We start from the raw sequence: 18,416 nt of genomic DNA, 5'->3' as shown, positions 1-18,416 counted from the left end.
GTCTTGACCTCCCTACAGCTGCAATTTAAGACCAATAATGGCATGAGCAGAACAAAGGCTCTGAATCTGGTACTCTGAAGGTGTGGGAAAGTGTTTGTTATGGCACAGGGCACTTGCTTTGCCTTCGTGTGACCTAGAGGTTGACACTTCACACTCTTTCACACCGACGTCCTCAGAGCAGCTTTCTGTAGCCCGGCACAAAGATAAGAAAGTTGGACAGCACCGTAAAGAAAAATACTCATGTTGGAATCTCTTCTGCCATCACTACGAGTGTTTGCATTGATTGGGTGGGCGACTGAGTCAATCTGGAATCAGACAGCAGCTTCAGGAGCAACCTGAGCTCCTGTAAGAGCAAAATGGAGAAATTTACACACCATACAGTTGACTGATTTAATCGACTTGAGCAATATTTGATTGGGTGCTTCAACTGAAAACTTGTCAAGTGGGTGGAAAATTTTATTTGAACACAAACTATCTGTGAAAGTAAGCCAAACGGAGGATCTTCTCTTTTTATTACCAATTAAAATGTCTATGTGGTGGCGTTTAGTGGCTCTTCCTCCGTCCTGTTTCATGAAACTTCATGATTTTCAGCTGTGTGTCTAACGGGAGGATATTCAAGTGGAAGCCTAGTGGGCCGCAGCGTACGTTGGGTTTCTTTCCAGCAGAGCTCTTAATTAGTCAGCTGTGTCTGCAGTTTTAACTTAAGATAATCATTTTAATGAGAACCAAATTTTTCAATCTTTTTAAACCAAATTAGTGTTAAATGAAGAACGCTGTTTGAGGTAAGAGCGGAAACATCTTTATGCCCTAATAATGGAAAAAGCTTTCAGTTAAGTAATAATTCCTGATTTTTTTCTTGATTCTTGCACCTTGAACAATTGAATGGAATGGTGGATAAGCTTAAAATTTTCTTGTCGTTTCACAAATGAAGGAAATTATTGTATGGGAACAAAAGCACCTTATAAGTCTAAATTTGAGTTTTTAATGACTGGAAAACATAAGTGAGTTCTCAGCTAGCACTTGGTTTGACATTATCTGAAAGGCAATCAAACAGTACATACGCTACTGCTCACCAGGACTGCATTGTGTTTGTCCTCCTCATTTTGCAGAAGTATGTATCAGGAGTAATATCAGGAGCGCCGCAAGTCTGCCCTAAAACCATAAAAATGTTACCTGCCGAAATACAAAATCCTCTGCGCAGTAATGTTTTATTTCAACTATACATGCTGTATTTAAAAAATAAAATAAAAAAGATTCCAAAAAACAGTTAACATTATTTACACATTCACAGTTACAAGTTTTACAATATCTACACTTTTAAAAGACTGCAAAAAAAGCACAACTGCATTTCAGTCACCAGTTTGCACAGTATTAAGGATGAAGTCAGCAATGTGGCTGAAATGTAAAGGCTCAAAGAGATCCAACTGCAACAGACTGTCCTTGTCTTGAGATCTAAAAGGCAGCTCGACATTTACAGACCTCTGAAGACTGTATACATGTACAAATCTCCCTTTGCACAAAACGACAATTATTAGCATGTAGTAACATCCAGTTTGATGAGTAGGCAATCACTGAAATGTGTACACAAAATGCGTTTAGAAGAAAGAAACTTTGGATTCTAACAGGCAACCAAACTGTTGGTCTTGCTGTCCTAGAACTGCAATACATTTAGGAAAGGCCCAATTTACAGTTTAACTGCAATAAAAAGTTAACTGTATACGTGAGATAAAACTGGAAAGCATCCCTGCACCATGAAAAACAGTCATTTGGAATCATTTATTGATATTCTCTGGTTCGGTGTTCTGCTGGCCAAAGCAGGCCTTTAAAATTATGTTCTGTTCCTTTTGCAGGGACATGTACAACTGTCATAATTAGCAACATTCAGTAACGTAGGAAGAAAAATCTTGTCTTCTGCCCTATTCCATTTCTGCCATTCATGCACATTGCATTAAGCTTCTGGAATAATACTATCTGCTCAGCCAAAAAACCCGACAGAACATTTGTCGGTTGAACATTAATTTGTCAACTTTAACAGACCACTTAGGGATAAAAAAAATCTATTAGCTGCCTCCATTTCCCACACTGTGACTAAAATCTGAATTTTCAGCCATCACTTATTTCTGAAAATGGACCCAATGGACATGTTTACGGACACTTATCATTCAACATCATTAGTTAAATAAGGCACACAATGCACAGACTTGGGACGCAGCTAAAAAAAGTTTATATACACACACAGTTTTGTCATTACCGGCATGACGTCCATAGGGTACAATTATTACTCTTTGTTTAGGTGATTGCACAATTATCTTTCAAAAGCGTATTCATTTGAACAAGATTCTTAAAATGGGTGCTTGAAACTCAAACCACATCTTTGTTGTTGTAGACGCAAAACGACACAAAAATATGCAGTCTGTGGTTTGGTTCTTCGGGGAAAAAAAAAGGGTTAAAACAAAGCGATAGACATCTCATTTTTGGCATACAGAGCTGGACTCATTGAAGTTCCTCAGAGACTGGTTTGAGTTGTAGAAGTCTCCGGAAACATGGTCTAGCTCTGATTCGTTGTGTTCTCCACATCATGCAACCTTTTGCCTCGTGGCCCTTTACTCTACCTTTGAGAGCTGACGGCAGAGCACACCAGGGCTCAGCAGAAGAATTGCCAGAGTCCGATGTACTCAGACAGTGTTGGGGATTGGATCTGTAGCAGCGAGCATCAGCAGTCTTCCAGTGAGTTGAATCTGTAGTCCAAGTAGATACCCTGAACATTCATCATCAGAGAGAGTCTGATATTAATGTACAATGGGGGGGTTCAGTGAGTTTGGTGCATCTTCCTCCTGTGAGCGCGTTGGTGCGCTCCATGTAAATCCTGCAGTTTGCATGCGCAATCCTGGTCCGTGCAGGTACCCCACACACACCTAAGGTGCCTCTACTGTCTGTGCAACCATCCTGCAAAGGTATGTTTTCAGCCAAAATGTTTGTACCGTACGTCAGGTTTGTTTTAAAGCTCCTCCTTGCCCCCTGTAACAGCCAGAAAAAATGCATACATTTGTTCACATTTACTGGGAAGACTGTAGTCAGTGATAAGAAATGTTGGGACCAATTCTTCAAGTATTCTTGTTTGCACCTAGTGCTGGAACAGCAGAACAGTGCAAAAATGATGTCCTCTTTGTGGAGGCCTCTGCCCAGAATCATTCCTGCTCTTACATCCTTGGGAATACTCCCAAAAACTTTGGATATTCCCTTCCAAAAAAGGCATAAAAGAAAACCAGAGAACACCGCTGCCCAAAGGTTTTGTTGATGAATGCTAATAACCCTTCGGACTGCAGTCAGCTGGGTCAGATTAAGATCCCTTCGTTAGGCCTCACTGTTTAACTTCCTTTGGCCTGAGACCGACTGAGCATGCTCAGTAACTGTACTTGTTCACTATCCTGATTTGTGCAGTCTGTGGAGTGAAAGCATTGGGTTTTGGGGGAACATCTGGTTTAATGGAGGGTGTCCTCTTGACACCTGATCGAGGCAGGGAGCCATGGCCTGTGTAACTGCTCTGTCGGGACAAGGGGGGCTGTAGATGGCCCCCGGTTGTTGCCCCATGGGAGTCCAGTCTAGATGGAGGGGTGGGTGCCATGTAACCCCCACGGTTCATGCTGGTCTGCCGTGACACAACAGCTCCATTGGGAGAGTTCATGCTTTTGGGAAGGGCCGATATAGAGTGCCTCTGTGAGGGGGTCCTGTGTATGCCCCTCTGTCTCTCCAGAGTGTTCATTTGGCCTGTGGGTGTGGTTGGTGTGCTGGGCACATCCACCCGCTTTGTGGGACTGTTCCTGGGGAGGGATGAGGAGGGCGAATACAGCGAAGCTTCCCTGCTTGGGACTTTTGGTGGGATCTCTGACATGCTCATGGGATCAAGCATCAAGTTGTGTCGGGACTTGGGCCCATCGACCAGGATGGCCTGAGGGCTGCTGTTCTCGTTTAGGTGCTTTAGCAAGTCATTCAGTGTGTTCCTTGCATCCACTGAGTGTCGCACATCTCTCTTGCCGGGTTTGCTGTTAACATGGAGCTCTGGATTTTGCATCTTCCTTTCGGATCGTGGCCCGTCCATGTTGGTGAAAGAGGCTCGATAGTCATGGGTCGCGTTGGGGAGGACTACTGCACTGGGGATGTGCCCATGTGTGGTGGGTGAGTGGGGAGCTGGGCTAGCGGGGAAGAAGTGAGGGCTCTTTGGAGGTGACTCTCGGTGAGACGAGTTTGAGTTCCCCTTGCCGTGTACCTTCTCCCAGTGATTCTTGATTGGCTGCAGGTTCCTCTGTTGGAGAATGGGAGTTGACTCTGGTGTAGGAAGGGCAGCTAGTTCTGGGGGCTGACACTGGCTACTCAGGATCATAGCCTTTGTGTCGGCACAGGGTGTGATGTCTCTGCCGTTCCTCAGCAGGTTTGTGTACAACTTTGGGGAGTCCATGCTTGCCTGGTATTCCTTCACGGGGCTGTCAAACAAACCATTGAGTTTTGCAAAACTGTCACCGGAGTCTGTGCAGGACTGGACACATTCAGCATCCTTATTTATCTTCCTGGTCTTTCTGAGGAAAGGACCCCGGTAGCAGTAGACAATCATTCCGGCAATGAGTGCTCCCAGCAAAAAGGCACCAAAAACACAGGTGATAAGGACGTTCATATGCACCATCTGATTGGACTCTCCTGACTGAACTTCCCATATACCTGAAATATACAAAACAAAACTTAATGGTCTAATTTCAGGTAAAGGATTTACTTGTACCTGTAGATTTTGGTAGTTTTTCCATCTGCTGTTACGAGTCACCACTGCTTGGTCACTGTGTAGAATGTTCCGGACACCAGCGATGTAACAAAATCATGAGTCTAACGTGTATTAAGGCAGGATAATTTGCATGCAGATATTTTTTTAAGAAAATGAAAATCATTTGCACCATTTTATGTTTTTTTTTCCCATAATGTAAAGTTTTCATTCTTATCTGTGCAGAGAAAGTTAACAAACAAGACAATCTATAATTCATTTTGGTAAACATTCTAATCTTACACTGTGGCAAGTTATTTAAAGCAGCTGTGCTGACATTTGAAATTATTCAGTTTCCCTGGGGAGTGCGGAATATTGCAAAATGACATGCAATTTAAAGAATGGAGAGGATTTTTTTCTCCTGTTTATAATTAAATTTTAATTACAGAAAGAAACAGAACTCCAGAAGAAGGTTGCTGTGTAGCCTTTTTAAGTAGGAAGATGCATCAATTAGTTTGTTAGTGACCACAGACATTGAAAGTTAGTCATCCAACCTTCTAAACTGAACATGAGTAGTGTTAGTGGCAAGGCCTTGGAAAGATCCAGAATATTCAGTTACAGGCTTATGCTGGCAGTGAAAAGAGACCAGAGAAAAATACTTAGTGATTAATATTTATGTTACATAAACGACAATGGAAAAGAATAATCACAACAGCATACTTTTAAAACGAATGTTTCGGAACACACACACACACACATTTTCAGAACCGCTTGTCCCATACGGGGTCACAGGGAACCGGAGCCTACCCGGTAACACAGGGCGTGAGGGGACACACCCAGGACGGGACGCCAGTCCGTCGCAAGGCACCCCAAGCGGGACTCGAACCCCAGACCCACGGGAGAGCAGGACTGCGGTCCAACCCACTGCGCCACCGCACCCCCTGTTTCGGAACATATAAACTAAAAAATGTCAGAAAAAGAGGGAAAGTGGAGTGAAATCACTGCCATTAGTACACAGAACTCTGGATGGCTGTTTTTAATAATGGTAGTTAAGTTAATTAAGAAATGTTTCATTTTACTGAGATAACAGCTTCAGCTTTTCCGTACAAACTGCAGCTCGAACATTTGCCAGCTGATGGACCGGTGTCATCGTGCCTTCGCCTCTGGCCTGATCTTTGACTAACTATCTAGAGGCCACCTCTACCGAAAATTGCATTCAACAACAGTACGCTCCCTGGTCAAGGCCTTACCATCTGGAACACCTGGTAATGACCCGTATGAATGTGAAGTAGCCGGGCCCTCTTGAAGCACAAATTTCCTTGAACCAAACAGTTCAGGTTTCTGAGTGGCAATGATTTGAGGTGATTCTATGAGGTCAGTTGGCACTGAGGTGACTGAAGGTGATGGCAACTCCATGTCTGTGGTGACAAACAAATGGTTAACAAAATGGTGTGCAAAAACTGGGCCAAGTATATCACTTGTAGATGGGTTAAGTGTGTGTTGACTGGTTTGGGTTAGTCTTCATGACGATCAGTTGCAATAACAAAAAGCAAGGTATTAGAGAAGGTAGATGCTCAAGTTGCAATACCAGGTTTAACTCTAAGGTGTGCTACATACTCATGCATGGTTGTTTTGGCTGTTCAATGTTGAATCAAGGTAAAATGCTTCATACCAAAGTGCTACTGATGAAACCTAAGTTGGTAGCAAGCTGGAATTTTTCTTAAGATTGAAAAGACGCTTTGGAACAAGCAATGAAAGCATAAGAAGAACGAAGATGAGTAGTGACCATGCTTGAAGATGCCAGTTTACAGTGAATTAGGCATTGCTTGGGTCGCAACACATTTGTATTCAAAGTGATAGCGCTGGAAAGACCAGGTGGTCAGTCTTGTTCAGGTGACTGTGAGATGAAGGAAAGTTTCTGTTAGACAAAGATGGCAAGCACACCGAGAATGAGCAGGTGGTGGTGAAGAAATGGAAGGAAACAGACTATGATACGCTGAACTCAAGGAAAGAACGAAATTGAAGAAAGAAAAAAACTAACCAGATGTTGGGTCACCAAATGATTTGTAATCTGGCGTAGATGTTGTAGCCAAAAATTCTAAAAGAATTAAAGGGAAAAGCAAAATCAGTAGAAAAATAATGTAAAACCAGAATAAATAAGTCTGTAAACTTAAGATCTCACCGAATCACTGACACATTAATTCTCTTGCATAACCAGTTTTAGATATTATTGGGGAAGAAATTAAATGGGCAATTTCTATTTCTGACCCAATGGTTCAGCCTTTTGAATGTCTAGTGAGAGTGCTGTGTTACGTTTGTGGTTGGCATTAGTAGGATGTTGTTGCATTATACGTGTATAGAAGCAGTCCACAAAAGAATATGGTGTGAGGATTACTAGTGTGACGTTACCAGCTAATGGCAATGGGTAGCATAATGGGGTTTTCGCTTCTTACCATGACAGTCAGACAGCTGTGCTGTGTTGCCATACTCCACATCTTGTTCGTATCCAGACCTGCGAGATGATGGTCATGGTGTAAACAGAGGTACAAAGATACATTTTGTGCTTTTATTCTCCATGCAAATTGGAGGACATCTCAGACAAGTAATGTTTGAAAGCACTAGGGTGTTAATTGAAACCTCTGAGTCAGTACTCACAATTGGCCTGGCTGGATTTTCTCGCAGGATCCGTGGGGCAGCCATCCACAGTAGGGGTCACGAGATGCTATGCAGGATCTGCAAGTTGCATGGTTTAAACATTTTACTGAGTGTGACAGTGGACATGCATTCCACATCAAACTAATGCTAAGAATAATTGCAGTATAAAATGATAAGACATTTTCATTCAAGTCCCAGGAGGCGCTGTACTGTTATACCCTATATTCAAAGTACTTAACCTGAAACCCTCCCCTAAATACTCAAGAATATAAATGGGCTCATTTGTGCGCTATGATATATGGGTAAGTGCATCTGTGTGGAAAAATGGTGCACACTAGCCATTCTGATGGCTTAAAACCAGTGTTCTGCAATATAGTGAACGAGTGAAGTGTCCCAGAATGGACCTACTTGTGGCAGCTGGCATGACGCTGGCAGCGACTGAGCGGGATGCGAACCACACAGCTGGAGAAGGCCACGTACAGACCATGGCTCTCCCTGTCCAGGTGCAGGGACAGGACACGCCGGTCATCTTCCCTGTTGGAGGCACACCTGCCATGGTGGAGCAAAAGGGTGAGTCTTGGATCACAGAGGACTCACATTTTTTACAAAAAGCTATATTTCTTAATAATTATCTCGGGCCACTCAGGTACTGTGCAATCAAAGCCATAGTACAGGTGAACGTAAAGAGTCCATTTGGGATTGACTTGATCACTTACTTTGCTGAGTTAAAGACATCAATCTCCTCCAGAAGAACACTGTCATTCAGGGAGTTCTGGGAAGCCTTAGCCAAGACCTTAAGGACCACCCCAGCCTCAGAGCCAATGAATACAACTGTGTAGTTTTGATGGGGCCCAGCCCTGTTGTCCACAGCTACTGCAGTCAGCCTGTACCTACAAACGAAGCAGAGTGATGGTTAATATTTGGCTCAAACTGAAGTACTCCCATCCCCCACCCACCTGCTCCCGCTAACTGTGGGAGATCTCCCCTTTCCTGACCTGACGCGAGTCTTTGTAAACCAGGGCTCTTCGCTGAGCGATGGGACGGCTGAATCCATCAGAGGGTGGGATTTGATGAAAAGCAGCGTCTCATCCGGGAAATCAATGGAGGTTTTGTAGCCCTCAGCCAAGCCTTGCCCCGCACAACAGCCAGGCCTAGGAGAACACAGGGCCACATTATTCCCTGTGACCAGAGAGGGTATGCTTTCAAAGCACTGGGGCCAGCTGCTTATTAGCTCTGACAGCAATGGCATCAATGAACCCAAATACCTGTATACCTGCCTGTGCAAGTACACCCCCAAGGCAGGGTTCAATATGCAGTGCACCTAAATTGTCAGAAAATGTTAATGATTTGCTCTCAATAGCTGACAGATGATGCTGGGTTGCTGAGCCTGACCTGGGTTTGGGTAGCTTCTCCTCGGGAACGGCTGTCCACACAGAGTCAGGTGTCTTCTGCTCTTTGAACCTGCCCCGAAAGGCCTTCTTGATGTCCTCCATGGAAAAAGCGCACACTGCAGAGCCAGGGATACTGCCCGGGGGGATGATATGACCATTACTGACATGTGAAAGAGTGCAATACAGAAAAAGAACAAAGCACAACCAGTGTGGTGAGGGCAGGAGCCCATACCTGTTGAGCTGTGTAGTGAAGACCCCTACCACAGAAGGAGTCCCGTTGATGTCAATGATGTCTGTCACAGACTGCATGACATCGAAGTAGAAGAATGATTCCCCTGGGACAGAGCAGTTGAGGCGTGCCTTGACAAAGGAGGTCCAATGCTTTTCCAGCACCCTTTGGGAGCCGCCCAAATCATTCTTGCAGATCCGCGCTACCCGGGAGTACACTGCCTGCACAGACAGAGGAGAAAACAGATGAGACTCGGCATTACTGAAAGCACTTTCTGCCTCTCAGTGATGCGTCCCATTCCAGGGAGCTGCTGCAGGACCCTAGGCAAAGACCGTCAGCCTGTCCTACAACTCAAGTTTTCCAGAGGTAACATAGGAACGGGAAGGAGATAATTCCGGGTATTTACGTCCTCAAGTTAACTGTGTGGGATGTCCTTAATAATTCAGAAAGGCAAATACACTTCATGGCGCAGGTAGCATTAGCAGGACTGAAATATTTATTAACTCCCGGTTAAAGGGAAGTGCTTTAAAAACCAGTCTTTGAAATTCCCGTGATGTACTGGTAAGTTTCAGGCGATATGCCGGAGGACTGAAGTGGAGCACATACTAACACCCTTGGGGACAGTGCTTTGGCACAAAACCTGGGTCTAGAGAGCCGTGAGAAGCACAGAGGCTGTGGATGTCTCTGTGTTTATGGTTTCAATCAAAACAAGTGAGTCAACTGATGCCATACAACACTGAGTTTTACAGTAGTTTTATTATTCAAAACATACCTTTCCAAGGTTATTGTACTCTGCTGCTATCTCCCTGAAGAAAAAGTACACGTGGTCTCCATACTCCACAGCATGCAAAAAATGTGGCTCTGAAAGAAAGTTTACCATATTTTTTTTTTTCACTATCATAAGACAATAACATAGTTGGTGACCTGCTCTCTAAATGAACATAGCAAACAAAAACAGTAAGCCATACAGGAAGTGGTGTACGCTAAACTATGCTGATGGTTATACACAATAACGTAAGGAATAAGTACTTGCACAACAGGCTAACCATGGGTATGGTTTCTGCACCCATTGCATTTTGTCTTTAACTTTGACTTCCTGATTAAAGCAGGTGCCATTTGTCATCATTACTTAGGCAATGTTTTCTGCTGACTTAAACGACCTTAAAACTAATATTACTGAGTCAGCAGTGAGAGAAAAGTGACTCTCAGATTCATCCATCTATGTACTGCTGCCTGTTTGCATACCCTGCATCACAAAAAAACCCACTGACAAGTCAACAAAAGCTAGAAAATAGACATCCTGGAAACAGATGTCATGATGTGCTGCGTCTTACCTTTTAACCACTTGGAGTCATATTTGATGGTTCTCAGCGCTGAGCCATCCCCCATGCTACGGTAAATGACAGCATCACTGGCGAGGAAGTCTGCCACGGTGGCAGAGTACAGTTTCCCATCTGAAATGACACACATGACACCAGGTGAAATTTCTGCGAAACAGTGATCTTCGAGTCCTGAGACCCACTTTTTAAAATCCACAAACACTTGTCCATCTTTTTGTGCTGCTTCCTGAGCCCTGAGTTGCCATGGATACTGCTGCAAGCTCAGTTGTTTGGAGGACTGTGATTTAAAACTGCCTCTGCTCGGGCCAGCCAAAGAGCCCACATATAACGGGGTGAACAAAGTGCCTACCGGCAAAGAGGGCCACGTTGGTCTGCTTGGCATCGAAAGGGCACCGTGCCAGCCCACTGATCTCCTCACCATCAAACTCCAGGTTGTCAAGCTAAGTGAGGAACAAAGACACTCATGGTTATGATGGTCTCCTGTTGTTACCACACTGAATTCTCTCTTCTCCAGTCATCTGTCAATAAAGGCTTGTCAAAACACACTTGTGTAAAACAACAACATTCCGCACATGTAACACCATTAAAAACTGCAGCGAGGTACGAGATATTCACCCTGTAGTATCTACACATGGGATTGAAGCCATTGGTCCCACAGATGAACACCAGGTCATCGTTCCTGGGCACCAGCACTTTTATGAAGTTGTGGCACTCATCCTATGTTCCAGAGGCAAAAGTGAGAGACACGGTATCACTGCTGGGCTGTGGTGTTTGTGGTGTCTGGGGAAGTATCATATGCAACTAATCCCTTTCCAAGGCTTACCCTGTGCTTCCCTTTCATGGCGCAGGTTTCCCGGTCTGCTGGGCCAGACCTCCATGTTAATTTCTGCAATTTAAGTGGAAGAAAAGGCAAAAGAACATTGCACAGTGGAACGCTACAGGATTTACATGAGGAATTCTGCTAGCTTGTCAGCATTTCGCATATTCATTTTGCTAACATGATTATCTGTGCTATTAACTTTTAGGTCAGTCAATCCATAAGGAAGTGTCAGTACACAGTTTTGTCATTATTTTTACTACCACCACCAGGTGGCACATAGCTTTATATCTGCGGAAGTACGGAACATGACAAATTTCAATTTCAAACATAGAACTGAAATGAGAAAGGTGTTACTGAGAGATTATTTAAATGTCAAAGCTCCGTGGAAATGGCAGTGAAAAGAAGGACAGGTAGAGAGGGTCCTGGCAGCAGGCATGGGCTCACATCTGAGATGGGAGGAAAGGCAGGACGGGATGAGACAAGCTGAAGGACAAGTTTGAAGGACAGCAGTCAAAGATGGTGAACCTTAGACATTTTAGAGATGCAAATGAAATGAAGGAGATTGCCTCCTTCCCAGAGGGCCCGGAGGAAATTGGAAAACCCATAAAATGTATAAAAACTTTTCTTAAAAGTTACAGATGCCATAATGGAGTGAAAATTGGGATTCAGCAAAGGTCAGCAGGAAGGAGAGTGCTGAAAAGCAATTAAGTCAGAGGGCTGCTTAGTTCTCCTGCTTCCCATCCTGAGAGCAGAGCAAAGCTCAGAGGCTCATCTGGATTTAGTGCCAGAGGTCTGATCTGGGAATGAGGTAAACGGCAAGTTCGGTGCATTACAGGATGGTGCAAAAGGACAGCGACCCAGGTCTCCAATGAAACAGACGCCCGTCTAATGGTCATCGCTGGTCCATCATCCGGGCCGCTCTTGAGAGGCCGTTATCCTTCTCAGTTATGGCGTTAATTTACATTCATGCATAGCGCTCCTTTACACAAACATTAATGATAGAGCTCAGGCTCACCCGGTATGGAATGATTTCATTCCTGTAGGATTCTCGCAAGCTCACTAGGTACACTTGGTCTCTGTGGAAAGGAAAAACACAGAAACTTTAATGGCTGAAATACAAGTTGAAACCTTTAAAAAAAACTAAAGACAGAGGCTCAATATCTCACTGCATGACGTGCGTACGACACCGTTGTGATCGATAACAGTTTGAGTACTGGAGTAAACATTCCCGCATCTAATTCAATTAAAGACCTACTTAAAGATTTACCTGCCAGCGATGAAGAGTGTGTCTTGGATTTTTGTCATCAGCTGAAAGTCCAGTCGGTGCTGAGATTCATTGCCTGACGGTCGTCCTCTAAATACTGGGTAGTGCCTTGTGTCTGCAGTGGGAATGAGTTGCAGCATTATTTGGGATTACAGAGACTTGCAGTCAATAAGGAACATCGATTAACTGTACATATGCCATGTATAATGGCACTAACAAAATCCCTAAATAAGGTAATGAATATTAAACAACTCTGCTCAGTGCTGGTCAGCAGATTTCACCCCTCTTCAAATTTCTCACGGGATATCATGGGGAAAGGTTTTAGTCTGTTTGATTCTCAAACTGACAACCACCCCTCAGCTTACACAGATCAAGTTTTTGCACGGCTTCAATGGGGGAAAGACACGGGACTGAGTTTCTGTCCTGATTCTGCCTGATGGGAAGTAAAGTCTAATCAAGTGAAGCCATTCAGCTGCGGAGGAGACTTACAGTGGTAATCCACAGAGTCTATGGGCACGCTGTCCTCTGGAAAACTGCTGGCTCCTGGGCGTGGGGCTGTCAGGAGCACCAGGCTGAGAAGGAGCGGGAGTCTCGGGCCCATGGCCGATGGGAAAAGCAGACGCCTTTTCTTTTGCCAGCGATGCACACGTTACCTGAGAGACAGAAAGTATGAGCATTGCCTTTTAAATGGTTCCCCTTTGTCTCAGCCGCTTGTACGTGCAGCAAGCGAGTCATTTACTTAACATGATAATCCGCTCAACATGATAGACTACTAGCAGCGGTCTCCAATTAGCATATCTGCTTGCTGTGTTGACATATGCTAATTTTTAGCTGAGCTTTCAGTGTCGCTAACTGGCAGCTGCCTGTTGTAACGTGTTGTACCCTGGAAGGGCAGAGTGACGGGTTTGAGTGGCCTGCTGTGGGACGGACCAGCCTGGCCTGGAGGTCTGCTGCCTGCTCAGCTTTTGCGTGCATGTGCACAAAGGCCAAGCTGCTCTTGCATCTTTTTAATGTTAGTTAGTACTTCAAAGTTGACTCATTGTTATGGTAATGTTTTATGCAAAGTGTTCAACTTTTTTTTACTAATTTATTCAACAGTATTTTTTGAAGGTGTTAAGTTTCTGCTAAGGTATACGGAATGCGATGCTACTGTTTCCTGACACAATACAGCGGGTAGGGACTTCACCTGCTTTATACCGTGGTGGCACAGCATGTAATGGCAGGGCTTTAATAGTCTCACAGCTTCTAAGATGTTCGCAGCTTCAAATCCAGGGCATACGCAGACTTTGCATATTGTTCCCATGTTTGGAACTCAAAGACACTCACAGAAGAAAGCGATGGTACACCATTTCTGTACCCTCCCTTGCCAAGAAAACCACGGGCGGTCATTGGGAGTTGAATTCAGTTTGACAGCATCTAGCCCTACTTCATAAGCAGGGACCTAAATGGCTGCACACCCTACAGGTATGATACATGTGAGCTGTGTTTGTGCCTTAAAAATGTGCAATCCTTAAATCCTGAAAGGATAAGCGGTGTTACAGATCAAAGAGTTGCAAACTGGGCGGTAACTCATGACTGACATATCCTCTACCGAAGAGTCTGTGGCACGGAGAATGGAATAGCCATCACGACGGTGCCCAGAGAACAATGGGCGTTTGCTTATGGTATGCAGTGTCGCAGGTTGCACTTCTAGAATAAGCCATATTACTGAATGTTTGAGCAATAATGTTTAATATTATTCTGGATAAGTTTTGAAAAAAAATCATACGTAGGGAATTTCAAAATAGTCATAACATGCTTTCTGTTTGGTCTGAACAGACTTCAGACTTATTGTTCTCAGGCCTGAGTATTTAGCACTTTAACAAACTTCTCCTGCCTGAGCTACAGAACTTTGGACCATTTTGTTTCAATCAAGGTGCAACTTTGGCAAATAACACATTCTACTGTGACTAATGAACAAAAAAGAGCAGTAGATTTAATACCGTTCACTTGCAATACCCCCGCATTAAGATCTGTTGTGGGCAGAAACAATCTCGTATTTCTGAATAACCTAATGAAAAGCAGAAACGCGAGACAATTGTTTGCCATCTGATTTTACTGTTCCGCCCAGAGAGTACTACGTGTTTTTGTGCGGGGGGGGTTGGGGGTGTTCTTATTCTTGCCCTCCAGTGTCTTGGCCTCAGCAAGTCTAGAGACGTAGGATCGCTAATCACGCAAGAACCTAGCTTTGATTCCGCCCTGCCCTATAGAAGGGCATGGCCATCATAGGGTCCGCAAACAGCCCACAAGCACGGAATTCCTCCTATCAACAGAGGTTCACAGTGCCTTAAAGATATTTACTTTCTTTTGAAATGGACTGTGAGGAGCAGGAGTATACTTTTAATGTAAGCTCTGCAATAATAATCCAGCTGCAAAACATCAGAGGAAGGATTTCTACTACAGAGAAATGGTAAATAAAGAGGACTGTGCATCTTGAGCTCCACCCATGTAAGAGTTTCCCCTTGCTCAGCTCAGCTCTGTAGGTCACTTTGCTCTCCTTGCAGCATTAACTTGTGTGGGAGCGATGGAGTAACCTAACAACATTCTGCACTTGGTGTCTTAAGCGCCCCTGAGCAACGATGGCTAAGATGTCTCCCTTTCCGCTGTAAGGACAAGGCTTGGGGAGGTACAACTAATGGTTATGGAAAAGCAGGTAAGGAACACCCCATGGCTGCAGAACTCAGCCAGTAACAGGTACACTGGATGAAGACAGCATGAACAAAGTTTCCAGGTAAAATGCCACTAGAAGCGACAGCTGTCGAGCAAACACAGGGACAGCAGGGAGCGCACTGGTTAAAGCCGACGCTCTGCAATCAAGGCACGCAGTTTTCAATCCTGCCTTATGCTGTAATTCCCCTGAGCAAGGTACTTACAATTAACTACTCCAGTAAAAATTGCCCAGCTGTATAAATGGGTAAATAATTGTAAGAAGCTGAGTATACAAACTTCAGATTGTGAGTTATCTTGGAGAACGGAATCAGCTACACGGCTAAATACCATAATCACAACACCCTACTAGAGTTTACTGAGTTGATGAAGCCTGACAGGTCTCGTAAATGAGTGCAAGCTCCAGCTGCAGTGCCATAGCCTCGAACACACACGTGTGTCGCCTGATCCGAACAAGCTCTGAGGAGCACGGAGCCCAGACAGGCTGGACAATGGGGGCTGCATGTTCTTGACGTGAACTGCAGTTACTATGGCCTTTACTTTGCGCCGCTGGTAGGCCTGGAACGGGGGGCGGGCGGCTGGCTTCCCGCCAGCTGTGCTGTTAAGAGCCGCGATCCCCCAGCAGCCCCCCGATGACTGGGGCCCAGTAGCCCGTTGTGGCCGGAGACGCGTGATTGATGCTTTCTTCACACTGTTTGGGGACACGGCGAGAGGAGTTCATTTCGGCCCTTTTAATATGATAATGAGGGCCCGGTGACAAAGGGAAAGGCGTAAGTCATTAACCCAAGCAGCCTTTGACACTTTATGTTCCGAGCTCTTATTACTTGTTACTAGAAAGTCAGCTTTTTTCTCAAGTAAGAGCATCAAGCAAGCGGTCCCTCCTATTTAATAGTGTCACGCTGCAGAAGAATTACCTCTATCCCTGCTTATATTCAGAAGAACACGGGGAGTGTTCCTCACTGTCCCCGATACATTTAGCCCAAACTGGTGCCTCATGCACCGAATTCACACAGTGCCGCCTGTAACTTCAGGAAACTAAATTGCAGTATTGGACTGGCCTCGCGTACCACCCAAAACGGAAATGAAACCAAACAACCCGGGCTTTAAACTTTTAAAAATAAACCGTAAAAGACGTAATGACTCCGCACCGCGGCCAGAACAAATGCTATTTCGTTAAAGAAGCGCCAGCCGTGAGGAACATGGCTGCCAGTCCGGCGCGCGGCTCCGAGCGCTTCACTAACCCGCCCTCCGCCCCGGCTCGCGGACACCGCTGGGGGGAGGGGCGGCTCGCGCACCAGAGACGGCGCAGTCAAAAAAAAAGTGTTTGAAGTGAAACGTCAACAGAGGTGCGTAACGTGAGCGCGCGACAGTTCCACTGGGGAAAGTTTCGCGCCGATGGGAGTACAGAATGGCAACGAATTAAGTGTCCGGATGAAAAGACGGCACTGTGAAGGTTACCGTGAACTCGTCACAGTCCAGTGTGGAAACGGCGAGGAGCTTCACGCTAAAACGCTGTGTGTTTCTTTGCACAGATGTTGTGTGTGCTCGTGCACAGATTATGTTAATGAGGCACTTTAATAATAACCACAGAGATGGTGTATTTCTACATCGCTAAGAACGCACGCGTCTAGTGAAAAAAAAGGACTCTGCAACAATCGCATAAATATTTATAAATACTTTTACACTTCTGACTTCCTGCAAAAAAAGTTGATCGGTGAGTCTGGGTTAACTATTAACAACTAGTGCATCTTCTCCAAATATTACCAAGAAACATGTGAACCAAAATGAACAAGTATCGTTGTTCGAGTGAGAACAGACACACTAGAAATAAACTTCACCTTGTTTGTACTGTTAAAAAAAACCACTGTACTGTGTTTCGAAAGCCGCGCATCGCTCCACTAAGCGCGACCACAGACCCACGGAGCTCTTCCCATAAACTTCTCGGAAACTCAGCAAAGAGGAAAACAACGAACCTCCTACCTGGAGCTTCCCGAATTATAGCTAGATTTTCTCCAGATTCCTCGATATGTTCACCCAATCCATCGGTACGTACAGGAGTGATGATCGTCCCGGGTTTCCTCGATTGATTCCCTTAAGAATCAGTGTTTTTTTTTTTTTTTAGAATAAACTCGGTTTATTCCCGGACTCTTGAGCCAAGCCGTCTTGGGTCGGGCTCCACACTCTCTGCGATCTTCAACGCTGAGGAGCGATCGAATGGCAACAGGGGTGCGCTTCCCTCCGTCCGCGTCCCACCCCCACCCCCGATCACCACCGCCCCCCAGGGAGGAACTCCAGCGAACCTGCAGCCGACCCGCGCGCGACGAGCCCCATCAACGGAGCGCTGGACATACGTGCGACGGCTGAAAGGGCAACACGAGCCGAGGACCGCGGTACCCGGACAGAGCCGGCGGTGACAAACACGACACGTCTGCTGCCGGAGGAGTTCGCCCGCTCCACTCACGCTGCGCGCTTCGCGTTACAACCCCCGGAGTTACTCCGTCCGTACGCGTCCTCCTCCTCCTCCAAGTGCTGCCCCAGGTGACAGCGCGGAGTCCAAACAAAACACAAGAAGAAGTAGCGGCACCTTTCGACCACTCACCTCATCTGACTGCTCTTCTGTTCTTTAAAAGATATATATATATATAATGTCCACACGTACAGTTGGAGAACTGCGCGGAAATCACAGATCGGGTATGCGCCTGGCGCGCGCAGCTGCGCTCCGTGCGGTCCGCTTCGCGATGAAAACAAGCGCTCGCTCGGCTGGCGCTGTAATTCGACCCGTTCTGACTCAGTCCATTAAGGGAACTGTGTGGCGGTGAGCCCCCCCCCCGTCCTCCTTCTCCCACTCACCCTCCCTCTCTCCTTCTCTCCTTCTCCCCGCCCTTCCCTTCCCTTCCCATCCCACCCCCAGCCCTTCCTCCTGCACTGCTAACCGGAGCACTGGCCCCTCTCCTGCTTGGCTGCTTCTTTTCACTTCAGCAGCGAGGTGCCGAGACCACGGTGACCCCCCCCCCCGACCCCCACCCTTTTAACCCATCCCCCCACATGAAAAAAAGACAAGGAGGCAGTGAAATGTTCCAGCAGATCTGTTTTCGGGGGAGATGATGTGGATCGGCCACAAAAGGAGCCACCCCCCCCCGAGTTACTCAGCCTCCACACTGAACCCGCAAACTGCAGCTCAAGCACATGATGAATCACGCACGCTCAACCGACATCCACGACATACTTTTTTTCCCGGACACTTTTGATGCATGTAACACATTT

At 45.7% G+C, this 18,416-nt stretch overlaps 1 protein-coding gene across 4 annotated transcripts; it reads right to left on the bottom strand.

Moving 5' to 3' along the window:
* Nucleotides 1-1,134: 1,134 nt before the first annotated feature.
* Nucleotides 1,135-17,978, bottom strand: LOC108942045 (semaphorin-6D-like). Of its 4 annotated transcripts, none has more exons than XM_018765087.2 (19): nucleotides 17,752-17,978; nucleotides 12,936-13,099; nucleotides 12,450-12,561; nucleotides 12,198-12,258; nucleotides 11,186-11,248; nucleotides 10,978-11,079; nucleotides 10,712-10,802; nucleotides 10,357-10,476; nucleotides 9,795-9,883; nucleotides 9,026-9,243; nucleotides 8,795-8,926; nucleotides 8,398-8,553; nucleotides 8,119-8,292; nucleotides 7,811-7,951; nucleotides 7,403-7,480; nucleotides 7,201-7,259; nucleotides 6,789-6,845; nucleotides 5,998-6,165; nucleotides 1,135-4,713 (listed from the first exon to the last, which is right to left on the bottom strand). In XM_018765087.2, the coding sequence occupies exons 2-19, from the start codon at nucleotides 13,045-13,047 to the stop codon at nucleotides 3,404-3,406; spliced, it is 3,243 nt and encodes a 1,080-aa protein (XP_018620603.1). In that variant the 5' UTR covers nucleotides 13,048-13,099; nucleotides 17,752-17,978; the 3' UTR covers nucleotides 1,135-3,403. The 4 variants fall into 4 exon arrangements, with proteins under 4 accessions (XP_018620603.1, XP_018620605.1, XP_018620604.1 ...); XM_018765089.2 differs by lacking the exon at nucleotides 17,752-17,978 and adding an exon at nucleotides 17,126-17,399; XM_018765088.2 differs by lacking the exon at nucleotides 17,752-17,978 and adding an exon at nucleotides 17,133-17,399.
* Nucleotides 17,979-18,416: the final 438 nt, after the last annotated feature.

This window comes from Scleropages formosus, chromosome 7, assembly GCF_900964775.1.
Source record: "Scleropages formosus chromosome 7, fSclFor1.1, whole genome shotgun sequence".
In the NCBI taxonomy this organism is placed as follows: Eukaryota; Metazoa; Chordata; class Actinopteri; order Osteoglossiformes; family Osteoglossidae; genus Scleropages; species Scleropages formosus.
Note: the sequence above shows the minus strand (reverse complement) of the source record. Positions and strands in the feature narration are given on the sequence as shown.